Consider the following 13,678-nt stretch of genomic DNA (forward strand, 5'->3'; position numbering starts at 1 on the left):
AAAGACTTGTGCAAAGATGTTCATAATAACTTTATGCATAAGAGGAAAAGCAGCAACAACAGGAATGTCTACCAACTGGCAAATAGATAGGGATAGGCAAGCCATAAGGAATATCGATCATCGAGCAGATCACAGGTATTCTGTGGATGATCCATGCAATGATTACTAATTAGCAGTAAAAGGGAATGAATGAACCACTGTTACATGTTATAATGTCCGTGAACCACTGTTACATGTTATAATGTCCGTGAACCTAGGAATTGTCAGGTTAGCTGAAAGAGGCCAGGCCTTTACAAAAACTGAAGGGACAACTCTGTTGAGATTAGTGCTTGCCCTGGGGGTAGAAGCAGGAGAGGTTGATTGTCGGTGGGCAGGAAACAATGGAAATGTTCTAAACCTGGATGGAGGTGATGTTTATATAACTCTAATTACTTCCTTCTAGAGTCTTTAAAGTTTAAAGTTAAATTGCAAGAATTTCAGACTGGGTGTGGAGCCTCACACCAGTGATCCAAGTGCTCAGATGCAGAGGAGGTAGGTTTCTGTTGAGTTTAAGGCCAGCCTGGTCTATGTAGTGAGTTCCAGGCCAGCCAGGGTTACACAGAGAGACCATGTCTTAAAAATTACACACTTAAAAAAAAAAAAAGAAAAAAAAATTACACACTTGTGTACACATACACACATACACACACACACACACACACACACACACACACAGGGGCATAGGAGGAGTTTCCATATAAATTATGGTTCAGTAAAACTGCTGTCAAGAGGAGCATAGCTTGAATGGTCCAGAATTCTGTGTTGGTGCAATACCACTGGTTTGAAGGATATGACCAGGGACACTCATGTCTAACACAGGAGCTCTTCAGACTTTAGAGTCAACCCTGTCCTACTACAGCTGAAGAAACTGGGACAGAAATGGAGAGTGACTTGAGCACCGTGATGAATGTATGGTGGGCCCCTCCGAGCTGCTGCTCAGGTCCAGGCTGAACTCTCCCTCCAGTCCCCGATAGAGACCACACAATCGTTTGTCAGCACTAGTTGCCAGCGTTACTTTATTTGGAATGTGCTAATGCCAGAGCATGGTTCACAGGCCAGAGGCGGGGAACTGGACACTGAAGGAAGTGGGGAGCGCCACGGAGGCCTGTGGTCACAAGGCAGACAACAGTGGCTGCATCTGACAGAGCCTGTCAGTGCTTTGAGAAATCGCCACCTGCAGACAGAATTTTGAAATGGGGCAGTGAGAGGCAGCACAGCCAAGTGAGACAAGATGGGGCAGGGGAGTGGCAGTGGAGGATGAGATAGAGCTTCCAGAAGGAAGCAAGTACAACCAGCTCTAGCCCCCACCTAGGGTGTGTCATTGTCCTTCCACTGCATCTTCCCCACACTTGGGTAATATGGTGTGACTTCAGTTAGTGCACATCAAATCTGTAACTTAACCTGCCAGGTATTTCATATGCAGGCCCTTCCAGAGTGCTCCTGTGTAGCTGACAGGCCCATTTGAGGGATGGCATTATGGGTACTGACCTCAGTGGAAGACTGAGATTTGAACCAAGTTTATGTGTAATTGGAGAGGAGATAAGCAGGATATCAAGGAGGGGAAAGGATCACAGTGGACTAGCAAAACCCAAGTAAGGGAGGGTCCGTGTGCTGTGCATGTCCCTAAGGCCTCCTTAAGGAGAACTCTGACCCAGCCTCGGCTAGCCCTGTGGAGCCCTGCCCACCAGGAGCCCTGCCCTCTCCTCCCAGGCCAGACCAACCCTGACAGGCACTGCACTGGCAGCTGTGAATCACTGGCAGAACCACTGGCTCTGTGTGGCCATCTGGGCAAAGGAGGTTCAAGATCCGCACGGGGCTGTCCGGATCCAGTCTGTAGCTACAGCAGTCACACTGGCTCTGCAGGTAGGGTTCCTGGGCAAGAGAGGCTGGTTTAGTGTATAGGGAACCAAATGGAGTTTTCCTCCTTTTCCCTGGTCTTTGCCTTCCAGAGAAAGGACCGAATTCCAACGGTCCTGGACTCCCAAGGTAGTTTGGCCTCCCAAGCTCCCTTCCTCAAGAGGTCCATTTTCTTCACTCCAGCCCAGCACATGTGAACCCCCAGTGAATGGATGCATCCGGGTAAGGATGTGACTTCCACCCTAGGGGTGTCTAGATGGAAACAGGTTAATCATGCGTGAAACTACTAAGTGCACAGTTGGGATCCTAAGCACAGTGGGCTGCCCTTCCAGAGCAACTCAATAGTGACTTAAGTTTACCTGTAATCTTTTGTAATATCCAAAATAAACTCAAGACTACCCAGTACCTTCTTCCTTCAAAAGGACTTTCCAAACTGTAACTAGCAGGCCAAGTACAGAGTCAGATAAAAAGCTGGCTGACCAGGGCTGGTGAGATGGTTCAGTGGGTAAGAGCACCCGACTGCTCTTCTGAAGGTCCAGAGTTCAAATCCCAGCAACCACATGGTGGCTCACAACCATCCACAACGAGATCTGGCGCCCTCTTCTGGAGTGTCTGAAGACAACTACAGTGTACTTACATATAATAAATAAATAAATCTTTAAAAAAAAAAAAAGCTGGCTGACCATACAAATATAGAAACATAGTTTTAATGGTCAAAATTACTCAACTTCCAAAACAAGATTAACAATTCCCCTGCCCCGCCTCACACTAAAAACCTCAAGGACAGACAAAATCAGAGTCACCCTCCACAAACCAACCAATGTCTAAAAAGGTTATTGACTACACCAATTAAAATAAGCCAAACTACCCTGGTGCCTATATCCGGCCCTTACAAAGTTATAAAAAGTGTGTTCTTTCTTTGTTCTGGGTCTCTCCTCCAGCCTGCGTGCTGAGAGGGGGTTCCCCAACATGTTGGATAAGTAAAATCCTCATGTGTTTTGCAACGATGACAATTTCTGTGCTCTTTGTGGGTGAGGGTCTTTTGACAAGCTACAACACTTTGCATAGCTAATAACTCAGATATTCGTACAGTATCAAAATGGCAAAGGTTATCATCCCCTAACTGTTCCTTTTTCCTTTCTTTACTTTGTCTTTTAAAAGTTCCAGATGTGTTTGGAGAAAGCATCCCCAGGAGGCCAGGGGCACTCAGGCCAGCAGCAGCACAGCACAGGCTGAGGGGCAACATCTGGGAACCACCATTGTTCTCTGGCACTTACTAAGCCAGCGTGGTGGAAGCAGAAGGGGATGGACTTAAGGATGGATGTGAGGTCCTGGGAGTCAGGATCTGGCCTCCATTCAAAGGGATGCCAGTGGTCCCAGTTACAGCTTTCCAGGTTGGAAGCTGAGGAAGTCAGGGGGTGAAGCTGCATCCAAGGGGAGCAAGCAGAGAGAACTTGATGCTGGGCCTGCTCAGGTGTAGACATTACAAGGAAAGCCCAGGGGGGCTGACTCTGGATACCCTCCTGCAGTAAGCATGATGGGTCTGGCCCTCCTTTCTTTGTGGGCATCTCGGCTTATCAGCTTAGATGGACACAATATGGTTGAAAGACATACTCAGGGGATGTGTGTATACTACTACCTCGGAGAAGGGCTCTGACACTCCATAGGCCCAGTTCTGTCAGCTCTATGAGGATGGATGATGTTCCTCATGGTCTCTGGGTTTTTCCTAGGTCCTCAGATAGTGTCAAGCGCCCCAGAGTCACTGGCCAACCTACCCCATGGAATGTTACAACAGTCCCCAGCTCACCTCAGTCATGACATTGGTGCTGGACCTGCAGTGTCCACTGCAGTAGCTCACTTCTATCTGATCCAGGTGGCAGGGACCCTTGGTGAGGTTTCTGAGTTCTGTGAGGTACCTGCAGGAGACTGGCTCCTCTCCTGGAGGTGAGAGAATAGCACCAAGACAGAGGAAGAGGCTATGACCGAGGTGGGGACAGGGAGGGGGTGGGGGGTTGAAGGGGATGGGGGTAGCCAACTTTAGGGCAGAGCCTGGGATGAGGGAGCCACTCTGATCCCCATGCAGGCAAGCCTGGGTAAGGTGGGAATAAAACAGGCTAGGCATGAGATTGTGAGGCAGAAAGAGGCAGACCAGGGAAAGGCGTTATACAGGATCCCCTACCCTCCATACTCAGAGTGTCTTTCTGACAAATGGGGCAACAGCTCCCTGGCTCCTGCATGATCACTTCACCCTACAGAGAGCCACACCACACAGGAGGACATGCCATCACCCCACAGTGCCTGCCCAAAGACCCCAGGATCAACCACATATGGGAGGTACTAGGGGGCAGCCAAAAGGGCTACAGGGCTACGGGTACCTGAGCACAGCTGAGCTCTGGGCAGTGGCGAATACACACACTCTTCCCATGCAGACAGCGGCAGCTCTCGCAGGCCTCCTGCCATTCAGATCCAGGCTGCAGGAGGGGAGACACTCTGGTGGGTCGCTCTCGGATTTTCTTTTCTCTTTTTAAAGATTTTATTCTTATTTTTAAACTCGTATGTGTTTGTTTTGTGTGTGTGTGTGTGTGTGTGTGTGTGTGTGTGTGTGTGTGTGTGTGTGTGCATGCGCACACGCGCTTGTGAAGACCAGAAGAGGGCTCAGGTCCCCTAGAGCTGAAGTTATAAATGGTTGTGGGCCATCAGGTGTAGGTGCTAGGAACTAAACTAAGATCCTCTGCAAGGATCCTTAATCCTTAATCCTTGTGCTGTCTCTCCAGCCCACTCCCACCCTCCTGAGATTTCCAAGGAAACATCTCAGTTCTAAATCCACTCTGGGAGTTTCAGCCAGAGCAGTGGCCCAGGACTGGAATCTGGCTAGGAGCCAGGGGGAATTTCAACCTTGGACCAGCTGAGTCCTGAGAAGGTAGAGCCTGCTTGCCCCTGCATGACCGGGAATAAGGAGTCAAAAGAGGTACGATCGGTAGATAGGGATTCCTTAGACAAGAAAAGCAGCTGCTGTCTCACCAAATGGGGACTCCCATGGTGCCAACATTCACAGTGGTCTTCGGGAACACAGAGACCTGTCTGGCTGCGGAAGTGCCCCAGCTGACACACACAGCCTGGAGCCTGTGCCTCAGTGCAGTTGCTCCAAGCCTGTGTCATGTTCATTTCCGGGCATGTCTTCTCGCAAGGCCCCAGCATCCCATGCTGCCATATTTCCCCAGGAGCGCACTCTGCAGGAAGACCAGCCACTTCTGTCTGTCAGCTCTGGATCCAACCTAGATCTCCCCCGCCCCACTAGACAGGCCTTGGGTACTTGACCTGACCTCTTCCTTTGCCCTTCTGGCTCCAGCTGCCCTCTATCAGCTATGCCTCCCCCTCTGACCCATTCATCAAACACTAGGCCCAGACAGTCCTCACTCTATCACCACTTTTGCCCACCTCACCTCTGCGCTTCCAGGACCCTGCCACATCGGAAGGGTGCTGCCTGCTGGCTAGAAACTCAGAGACAGTCTCCTGTCTATATTTGTTCTGGTAGCTTGCCCACCTTCACTCAGCAGCCAGGATTGGTGCTTCAGAATTTGCAAAACCTATATCTGAATCTACAGATCCCCAAGTGGCAATGGTGGGCAGCAGCAGAAGTTGAATGCTGAGGGTCTGGGGTTTTCCAAGCCAGACAGCTCCTTTCCACTCACCCCCCTGGACTTCAACAGGAAGCACCATTTAATTCCTAGCTTCACTCATGTAGCCTGGCTCAGTGCGCATGTACCGTATTGGCAAATACTACCATCAGTAGAAAAGATACACAGGGTGCTCTGGGATTATGGAGTGGGGCGTGCTAGGGCTCAGGGTAGGGAAGCGGTCCATTTCCCAAAGCAAGTAGCTTAGCCTGGGTTGTAGATAGGACCCTCTTTCCCTGAGCAGAGTCTTGGCTTGGGAGGGGTAAGGACAGCCACATCTCACCCTGACAGTCCGTAAGGGAGCAGATGAAGGCTCCACCTTGACAGGTGCTAAGGAGACAGAAGCAACTGCTCAGAGGCCCCTTGTCCCTCCTCCCCACCCCATTCTCAACAACCCTGCCCTCCACCCAGGCTCCAGGACCTCACCAGTGTGTGCAGTTCTGAGTGAGCACAGTCCCTGAGGGCAGCTCCCGGGCCTGCTCTTCCAAGGGCAGGGTGAGGCCCCAGGGTAGGGAAAGCTGGGTGCAGGGACAGGCCTCAGGGGGAATGCACGTGCCGTTGTATAGCAGCTGAGGCAGATAGCTTCAGTTACACTTGGATCTGGCCCCATGTCTCCCCAACTGCATCTCCCTCCACCCCTGATCCCACACCCCTACAGAAACCAGAACTCAGAGGCCAGACTCACCTGTCCCCCAGGGCAGCCACAGCCAAGCTGGCAGGGTTCCCGCACACAGATGGTGCCAGGCCACAAGTGGGAGCAAAAGCTCGGGCACATAGTGGCACAGGTACTGAGCACCTGCCCAGGTGGGCACTCTGAGAAACACACATACGCAGTGAGAAAGGTACTTGCAGGTTACAGAGGGTCTATTCTACCCACTGCAAGGGCCAGCAAAGATGGAAGGCTGTGTAAATGGATTATCCTTAATAATAGGAGCAGATGAGAATGAAGACTTTCAACTTAAAGGACCAGCAAATATCTTCAACAAAATTATAGAAGAAAACTTCCCAAACCTAAAGAAAGAGATGCCCATGAACATACAAGAAGCCTACAGAACTCCAAAAAGACTGGACCAGAAAAGAATTATCCTTAATATAAATATAAAGGATGAATTGATAAGGAAGCTATTTTTCTTTACCTTATGCTATTCCCCAATAGTCACACAAAAGAAATAAGATTTATTCAAAACTGCACCTCAGTAGCCAAGCAATTATCTACCTTGATCTCCTGCGCTAATCTGGCTCCCTCCCAGGCCCATCCCATGACACTTGCATATTATTATTGACCTGACCCTTCGAACCCCTTCTTCATGGTTCCAGTTCTCTCCATCCTCTTGCTCCGCCCCATCTCCCTCTCTCTTTCCTCTGCTGGCGGACATCCCACCCTATTCACTATTCTGCCCAGCCATTGGGTGATCAGCATTTATTGAAAAGGCAGAGAATACGCAACAAGAACTGTTTACACAAATCTGAGAGAGGAGATTCTTGGTATAAGCATTACAATGCCATGTCGAATGAAACAAGATATGAAGGCAGAGAAATCAGCATGCGAGTAGCCCAAGGGTAAACTTTACCCAGGGTACAAACCATTCTGCCTACAGGGCTGTACTCTGCTGTACAACCCCAGACCCAGGCACTCACCAGGACAGGCTTGCAGGTTACACTCTTGCCATTGCTGCAGATCCAGAGCCTGGCATGGTTCACGATCAGGATGTTCCTCACAACTCCTGTGGCGCACCATGGTGCCCTTACCACAGACAGCTGAGCACTCACTCCAAGCTGACCAAGGTCCCAGGACTGGACACTCAAGGTGTGGACACATCAGGGTCCCATTGATGCATGTGCTGTGGACAATGTGCACACCCAAGGGCTCAGGACCCAAGTTGTGACAAACAGCTTTCATTCCCCAGCATTGCCCATGGCCTTGACCTGCCCCCATGTCACCCATCCAAAGCCCTTATAGTCTGGCTTGGCAGCATGGCAGCATACCAATTATGGCAGTCCAGCTGGACCACCTGTGTGGGGGCCAGCTCCCACGAGGCATTGGCACTGGGCAGGCCACAGCGGCAAGAGGAGATGGGCACACAGTGTCCATCCTGCACTAGCTGACCAGGGGGACATCGGCAGCCTGTGAGAGGCAAGCAAGATCCACTGCTTTAAAAAGATGTGAAAGTGTGGAAGGGCGATTTACTGTTAAGGAGGAAAGGGGTCAGGAGGAAAGATGGAAGAATGAAGAAAAGGAATGGCGAGGAAAGGGGGAAGTACAGTGTGTACGTTACAAAGATGTGACCCATTATCTTGTAAAAAATTAATACATGCTAATAAAAAGGTTATAAAATCCTGCATTTGGACAAGGTTTACATAATGGGTCCCTTCAGCAGCTAGACTGGATCCAAAGCTGCTCTCACCCTCTGGCCATGCGTGGGAAACACCTCTGTGCTCCCCTATACAGCACATTGTTTTAAGACAGGATCTTGCTATGTAACCTAGGCTGGCCTTAAATTCAAAATGTATCCCAGGCTCAAACTCATAGCAATCTTCATGTCCCAGGCTCTCAAATGACACACAATTACAGATGTGTGTCACCACAGCCAGCAACCCAGCAGGCTTTGATGGAGCCACTAGGAAGGACTCAGAGTGGTTGCTGGAAGGACTTACTTTCTTGCCCTGTCATGATCAATAGCCTGACCTTTTCCTTACCCTACCTGTGCTCCTATGGTGAACAGGTTCTGGGCAATGCAGATTCCCCAGGCCAGATACCTGGGCTGCAGGGTCCCTGTAGACACTGAACACCATCCCAGAGGTCAGCACAGCTGCGAGGACACTGGTTGGCACAGTCAAGGGTAAACACCATGTCCCTGGTCTCACAACTCTCTCCTGTCCAGAAGTAAAAGTGTGAACTGGGGACACTCTTGCCCACCCACCCACCCCCCAGCAGACCCTCTCTTCCACTCTAAACCACCAGGGCAGAGGCACCAATCCCCTTCAGGGGCCATTTCCAATGTTCCAGTCTCCATACCCTTGGGATGCTGGGATACTGGTTACCTGGGCAAGATCCCATATTGCAGCTTTCTGTTTGAGCCCATGGTCCAGGGCATTCTCCCGCAGAGATGTCTCTTGCCACTCTCCAGCGCAGCTTGAATCCTCCACTGCAGGGCATTTGGCAGGAGCTCCAAGGTCCCCAAGGTCCCCATTGGCACGTGTCTGGGAAGGGAAAATTACAATGGAAATCAGTGGCTCAGGCCTCACCTGCCTCAGGCAGTGCCAGGTGTTGTCTCCTCCCCTTAGAAAAATGCCCCAACACCCTTCACAATCCTTTTTTCCCCCCCAACTGCTACTGTTACTCCACCAAGTCTCACATCCAGTCTGCCCTGGAGGCAAGCAAGCGGGAGGCTTAGCAGGTTGTCTTACTCCTAACAATGAAATGAACCTGTGACTAGCCCCATCAGGACGACCCCCTGCTGCTAGCAGGCCAACCCATCCTGCCTACTGGCCTGCATCCCTCATTTACCATTGCAGGCTCCCGGGTCAGGGCAGAGGCGTTGCTGGCTGAGAGGCACAGTACAAAGAGCAGGATCTCCTGCCCAGGGCCTCCCCGTCTCAGGGTCCAAGCAGAGGCGGTGCCGGTACTGCTCTGAAGCCAGCAGAGTGACTGAGGGTGGAGGGAGGTCTGATGTGTTCAGAGGCCAATGCCCCTCCAGGGCAGTCCTGGAGGCAGGGGCTAGGGCACTTTGGGGCAGGCAGGGCCCACAAGGTGACCACTCTGACCATCCAGTCAGAGGCAGAAGACCTAGAAGGGCAAAGGATTTGTGCTGACCTCAGGAAATCTTCAACCCAGAAAGCCCAGTGGGCAGGCAGGAAGAGCTCAGGGTCACAACCAATAGGAAAGACTAAGAAAGGTCTCAGGGCAGGACAGGGCACTATTTGTCTAGGATTGTCCTGGCCTTAGCAATGCAAGCTCCATGTCCTGAAGTCCCCCAGCCCTGGGCTAACAGGGACAGGTCTCCTAAGGCCAGGATTACCTTTGCACCCTTGGCTGGAACACTGCAGCTCTCCCCTCCGGCAGACGCTGTAGGAGGAACACATCAGAATGGGCTTTTGGAAATAGGGATCTGCTGAACTATGTATGGCTCATCAGCCTGAAAGCTGGGTGCTCTGGTGTAAGATGAAAGAGCCTTAAAGTCGGGCATCTTGGGTCACTTGCTCTCAGGTTGGCTTCTGTGGGTTAGGGTGTCCTTGCCCCCAACTTCTGCCCCTCTTTCCCCTGTTACTCACCATTCCTTACAGCCCAGCTGCAAGCGGTCCCCAGGGGCCAGGGTCACCCTAGCTCCCTCGCCTGAGGTATGCCAGCAGTTACACTGCTCTGGGAGAATACAGCTTCCAGCCTGCTCCAGCAGGCCCTGTGCAGAAGGAAAATCAGGACAGCTTGGGGCTGCGAAGGGACCACTGTCACCTATGTGCCCTGTACCATGCTGGCTTCTTGCAGTGCACATATGTGTGGTGACAAGGTGGGGAGATGTTCCCAGCATGGAAGCAATGTGCTCCCTTCTAGAAAACACCCTAGAGAGGGGAGCAGGGAGGGGAGGTTGCGGGGAGGGGGGTGTTGGGCAGAACACTCCCTTCTTGAGTGTCTCGCCATCTTCTAGAACTCACCTTGGGGCAGTAGCAGCCAGGCTGGCAAGGTGGTAGGTCCTGGCAAAGCCGATGGTTCAGATGTGTGGCACAGAGCCCAGCACAGGGGGAGCCACAAGACTGGAACTCAAATGGAGGTGGGCAGCTGTCCTCTGGAAGGACAGGGAGGAATGGTGGTGGAGAGACAGCCCACCAGGCACCATTTCCCACAAAACAGAGCAGATCAACATGATCCCAGTGACACCTTTGAGAGGTGATAGACACTACAAGGCTGCTGCCTGTCAAGGCTATTGTCCCTGACTTTCCCCTGCATAGCTCATGTGCCCCAGGAAGAATTAGGATGATTGGGCCCCAAGATCCAGGAAGCTACAAAGAGGAGGGACTGTGGGAGTCAGAATTATGGTGGCTACTCCAGGGTGGGACACAAAGGGACAAGATGAGGGACAGCTTCAACAGAAGCCAGATGAGATAACCTGTCTCTAAGGGGTTAAAACAAGGTGATAAAAGCACAGCTGTCAAGTGGGGAATCACAGTGAGGAAGGCAGCTGGCAGGTGGAACAGAGCGAACATGACTCTGTTCTCAGGGCAAGGGGCAGTGCAAACCCTGGGCATTTGTACTGAGCCTCTTCCCACTCGGCTCCTTGACCTCTCATTTCCGACCTTACCTGAGCAGTTGCCAATGGCACAAGGCCTGAAGTGGCCATCCAGACGGGTGCAAGGGGTGCCCTCTCCAGCCTGGCCAGGTGCTGGCACCTGATGTCGGTAACGCTGCTGCACCAGGACCTTACAGGAGCAGCGTGTCCAGCTGCTCCAGTCGCCCCACGTGCAGTCATCTAGAGATGGGCAGGGATGGAGGCTGGGGGTCCCACATCCTCCCCTGTGCCCACACCCTCCCTCCCTTAGCTGGGAAAGGGAAAGAGGAAGTCAAGCGGTCTGAAAGGCCCCTGCTGGGCGGATTCTCTCAAAGCAGGCTAAGAGTGCTCGCTCGCTCGCTCGACAAAGGGCTCTGAAGGGAATGATGTAAGTTGTGAAGTAGAAATAGGGACATTTCAGAGAGAGAATCTGGCCTGGGCAAACCTTTATTCCCTGAATTTTCCAAGGAAGAAAAGCAGGGGTACAACTCACCCTGGCAGGGTCCTGGGTAGCAGGCCTGGGTGTCCAGGTCTAAGAATGTGTCATTACACTTGGAGTCCTCTTTGGTCAGTAGACAGGGACAGGATCCAGAGCGGGAGGCCAGACCTGTGCCACAGCTGCGGGAACAGGGTCCCCATGGTCCCCAGGAGCACCTTTCTAGCATCTGCAGGCACAGCTGCTGCCCACAGTGCCGGGTCTGGGTGTCTGGGCCCTCGCAAGATAGGCTCCCATGCGGAGGGACTGACACCGTGCAGGATCGAGTGCGGACCTGGCTTCCCCCTCCGCAAGAGACAGAACAGGAGGACCAGGAGGACCACAATGTCCAGCCTTCAGGCACTGTAAGAGGGCAAGGAAAGGTGAGAGTAGTGAGGTGGGGGGGGGTAGTGAGGACTCAGATGGTAGCACTGGGGAAGGGGGTGGGGGAGGACGTAGAAGAGATGAGCGACAAGACATAAGGGGACAGGATGAAACCCAAACCTGCACAATCAGTGTCTTTGCAGATCACTCCCTCCGGGGTGCAGGAGCTAGAAAAGAGCCTGGATTCAGGGTCTTGCTGTCCAGCAGGACAGTGGGTCACCCTCTCCTGGACCGTGCTTACCACTGCTGGCATTCTTCATGCAGCCAGTTGTCCCCCAGATCATGGAGGTGGGCTTCATGTAGGCACAGGGGTGGGCAGGGGACCTCAGGGCAAGGCTGACTCTGTGACTGCTCCTTCTGACACTCCAGGGCCCACGAGCCTGATGTGGAGGACCTGGGCAGGGCCAGGGGCAAAGGCGGGGATGGGGTGGCAGACAATGCATGCCCTACATAATCCTTCTGGCTTCAGGGTGAGCATGAGGGTGGCTAAGAAAAGGCCTAGGTGACCAGCACAAACTGAACCAGGACACAGGATGGAGCAAATTCATTGAGAAACCAGGAAACACCCAGAATTCTGCCAGAGAGGACATGCCAGGCAGGAGACCCTTGTCACCCAGGCTCATACCTAAAGCGACTCTGTTGCCCTTGAGGTCCACAGGAGTGACTGCAGGGACTCCAGGCAGACCAGTGACTCCAGGCACAGTGGGCAGGAGGTGGGCAGGGCTGAGTAGTGCAGGAGAGTTGCCCAGCCTGACAGGAACAGTTGTTGCAGGCATCCTGATGCTGACTCCCTGGGGCCCAGCTGTGGCCCTGGGCATCTGTGCATTCACAGTGCCCAACTGGCACACAGCCTCCATCCTGCTCCAGAAACCCTGTGGGGAGGCAACAGATGGATGTTGGTACCTAGACCATACCTGTCTTCCCACTGAGCTACCCTGAGGTGCCAGAAAGACCTCTAGCATGTTACCTTCAGAGCAGCGACAGCCCAACTGGCAGGCCTGGTCCTCCTGACACATGCCTCCCTCCTGCAGGTCTGAGCAGCTGTAGGGGCAGTGGTTGGCACAGCTCACCATCTCCATGCCCGCTGGGCAGCCTTCCTCTGTAGGGGACAAACCCAGTGTTAAGCTCCCTGCGGTGGTTTGAATAGGAATAGCCTCCTAGACTCATGGGTTTGAAAGCTTGGCCCATGGAGAGTGGCAGTATTAGGAAGTGTGGCCTTGGTGAAGTAGGTGTGGCCTTGTTGGAGGACATGCATCACTGTGGGGGTGGGCTTTGAGATCTCCTATGCTCATCTCCACCCAGTGTTGAATCCAGTCCCCTTCTGCTGCCTGTGAATCAAGATGTAGAATTCTCAGCTCCTCCGGCACCAAGTCTACCTGTAGCTGCCATGTTTCCCACCATGATGATAATGGATTAAACCTCTAAAATTGTAAGCCAGCCCCAATTAAATGTTTTCCTGTATAAGAGTTGCTGTAGTCATGGGGTCTCTTCACAACAATAAAACCCAAACTAAGATAACCTCTCTCTCTTTCCTATCAGGACTCCTAGAGGCTCCAGGATCCACCCCCCTCCCCGTTCCCCCATATTGGTATGAACTGAAACATGAGGGGCTTGGCAGAGCCCTAGAGTTGTTTTTTTAAGTGCACAGTAAGTTCTCAGAACCTACTGTTCTAGCTGGTCATCCAGTTCGTGTTCATGAAGCTAGACTACATCTGTACCTCTCAGAAGCCAACATTCTCACCTAATGGTTCATGGCCCCAGTCTGAAATATGAGGCAGGGTGCAGTATGAATGGGGATCTCCTGACAAATGGGTCTGGGAATGACTAAGCCCCTCAGGGCTGGGAGCATTGGAAGGAAGGGTTGAAGCTAAAAGAGGAGTGGGGAAGGAGGAGAGGGAGGGGAGGGCTCAAGTATAGTCTCTGGTTCAGTTTACCACATATGCCCTTGATATCACACTGCAAGTTCTCAGAAACTTTGCCTGGGC

At 52.3% G+C, this 13,678-nt stretch overlaps 1 protein-coding gene across 1 annotated transcript in view; it reads right to left on the minus strand.

Moving 5' to 3' along the window:
* Nucleotides 1-1,049: 1,049 nt before the first annotated feature.
* Nucleotides 1,050-13,678, minus strand: part of Sspo (SCO-spondin) — a 53,164-nt gene continuing 40,535 nt past the window's right edge. The window contains exons 81-103 of the mRNA XM_085840626.1: nt 12,661-12,792; nt 12,319-12,565; nt 11,935-12,087; nt 11,814-11,860; nt 11,328-11,672; nt 10,868-11,035; nt 10,224-10,354; nt 9,846-9,970; nt 9,593-9,639; nt 9,082-9,360; nt 8,616-8,774; nt 8,331-8,447; nt 7,560-7,698; nt 7,212-7,414; nt 6,259-6,386; nt 6,000-6,142; nt 5,857-5,903; nt 4,918-5,126; nt 4,272-4,367; nt 4,076-4,145; nt 3,704-3,834; nt 1,761-1,911; nt 1,050-1,213 (exon numbers count right to left, since the gene is read on the minus strand). Of these exons, the coding sequence (XP_085696752.1) occupies nt 1,191-1,213; nt 1,761-1,911; nt 3,704-3,834; nt 4,076-4,145; nt 4,272-4,367; nt 4,918-5,126; nt 5,857-5,903; nt 6,000-6,142; nt 6,259-6,386; nt 7,212-7,414; nt 7,560-7,698; nt 8,331-8,447; nt 8,616-8,774; nt 9,082-9,360; nt 9,593-9,639; nt 9,846-9,970; nt 10,224-10,354; nt 10,868-11,035; nt 11,328-11,672; nt 11,814-11,860; nt 11,935-12,087; nt 12,319-12,565; nt 12,661-12,792 (3,290 nt within the window). The 3' untranslated portion in view covers nt 1,050-1,190. The remainder of the gene's footprint in view (nt 1,214-1,760; nt 1,912-3,703; nt 3,835-4,075; nt 4,146-4,271; nt 4,368-4,917; nt 5,127-5,856; nt 5,904-5,999; nt 6,143-6,258; nt 6,387-7,211; nt 7,415-7,559; nt 7,699-8,330; nt 8,448-8,615; nt 8,775-9,081; nt 9,361-9,592; nt 9,640-9,845; nt 9,971-10,223; nt 10,355-10,867; nt 11,036-11,327; nt 11,673-11,813; nt 11,861-11,934; nt 12,088-12,318; nt 12,566-12,660; nt 12,793-13,678) is intronic.

This window comes from Mus caroli, unplaced genomic scaffold, assembly GCF_978045245.1.
Source record: "Mus caroli unplaced genomic scaffold, Mus_caroli_1 scaffold_7, whole genome shotgun sequence".
Taxonomy (NCBI): Eukaryota; Metazoa; Chordata; class Mammalia; order Rodentia; family Muridae; genus Mus; species Mus caroli.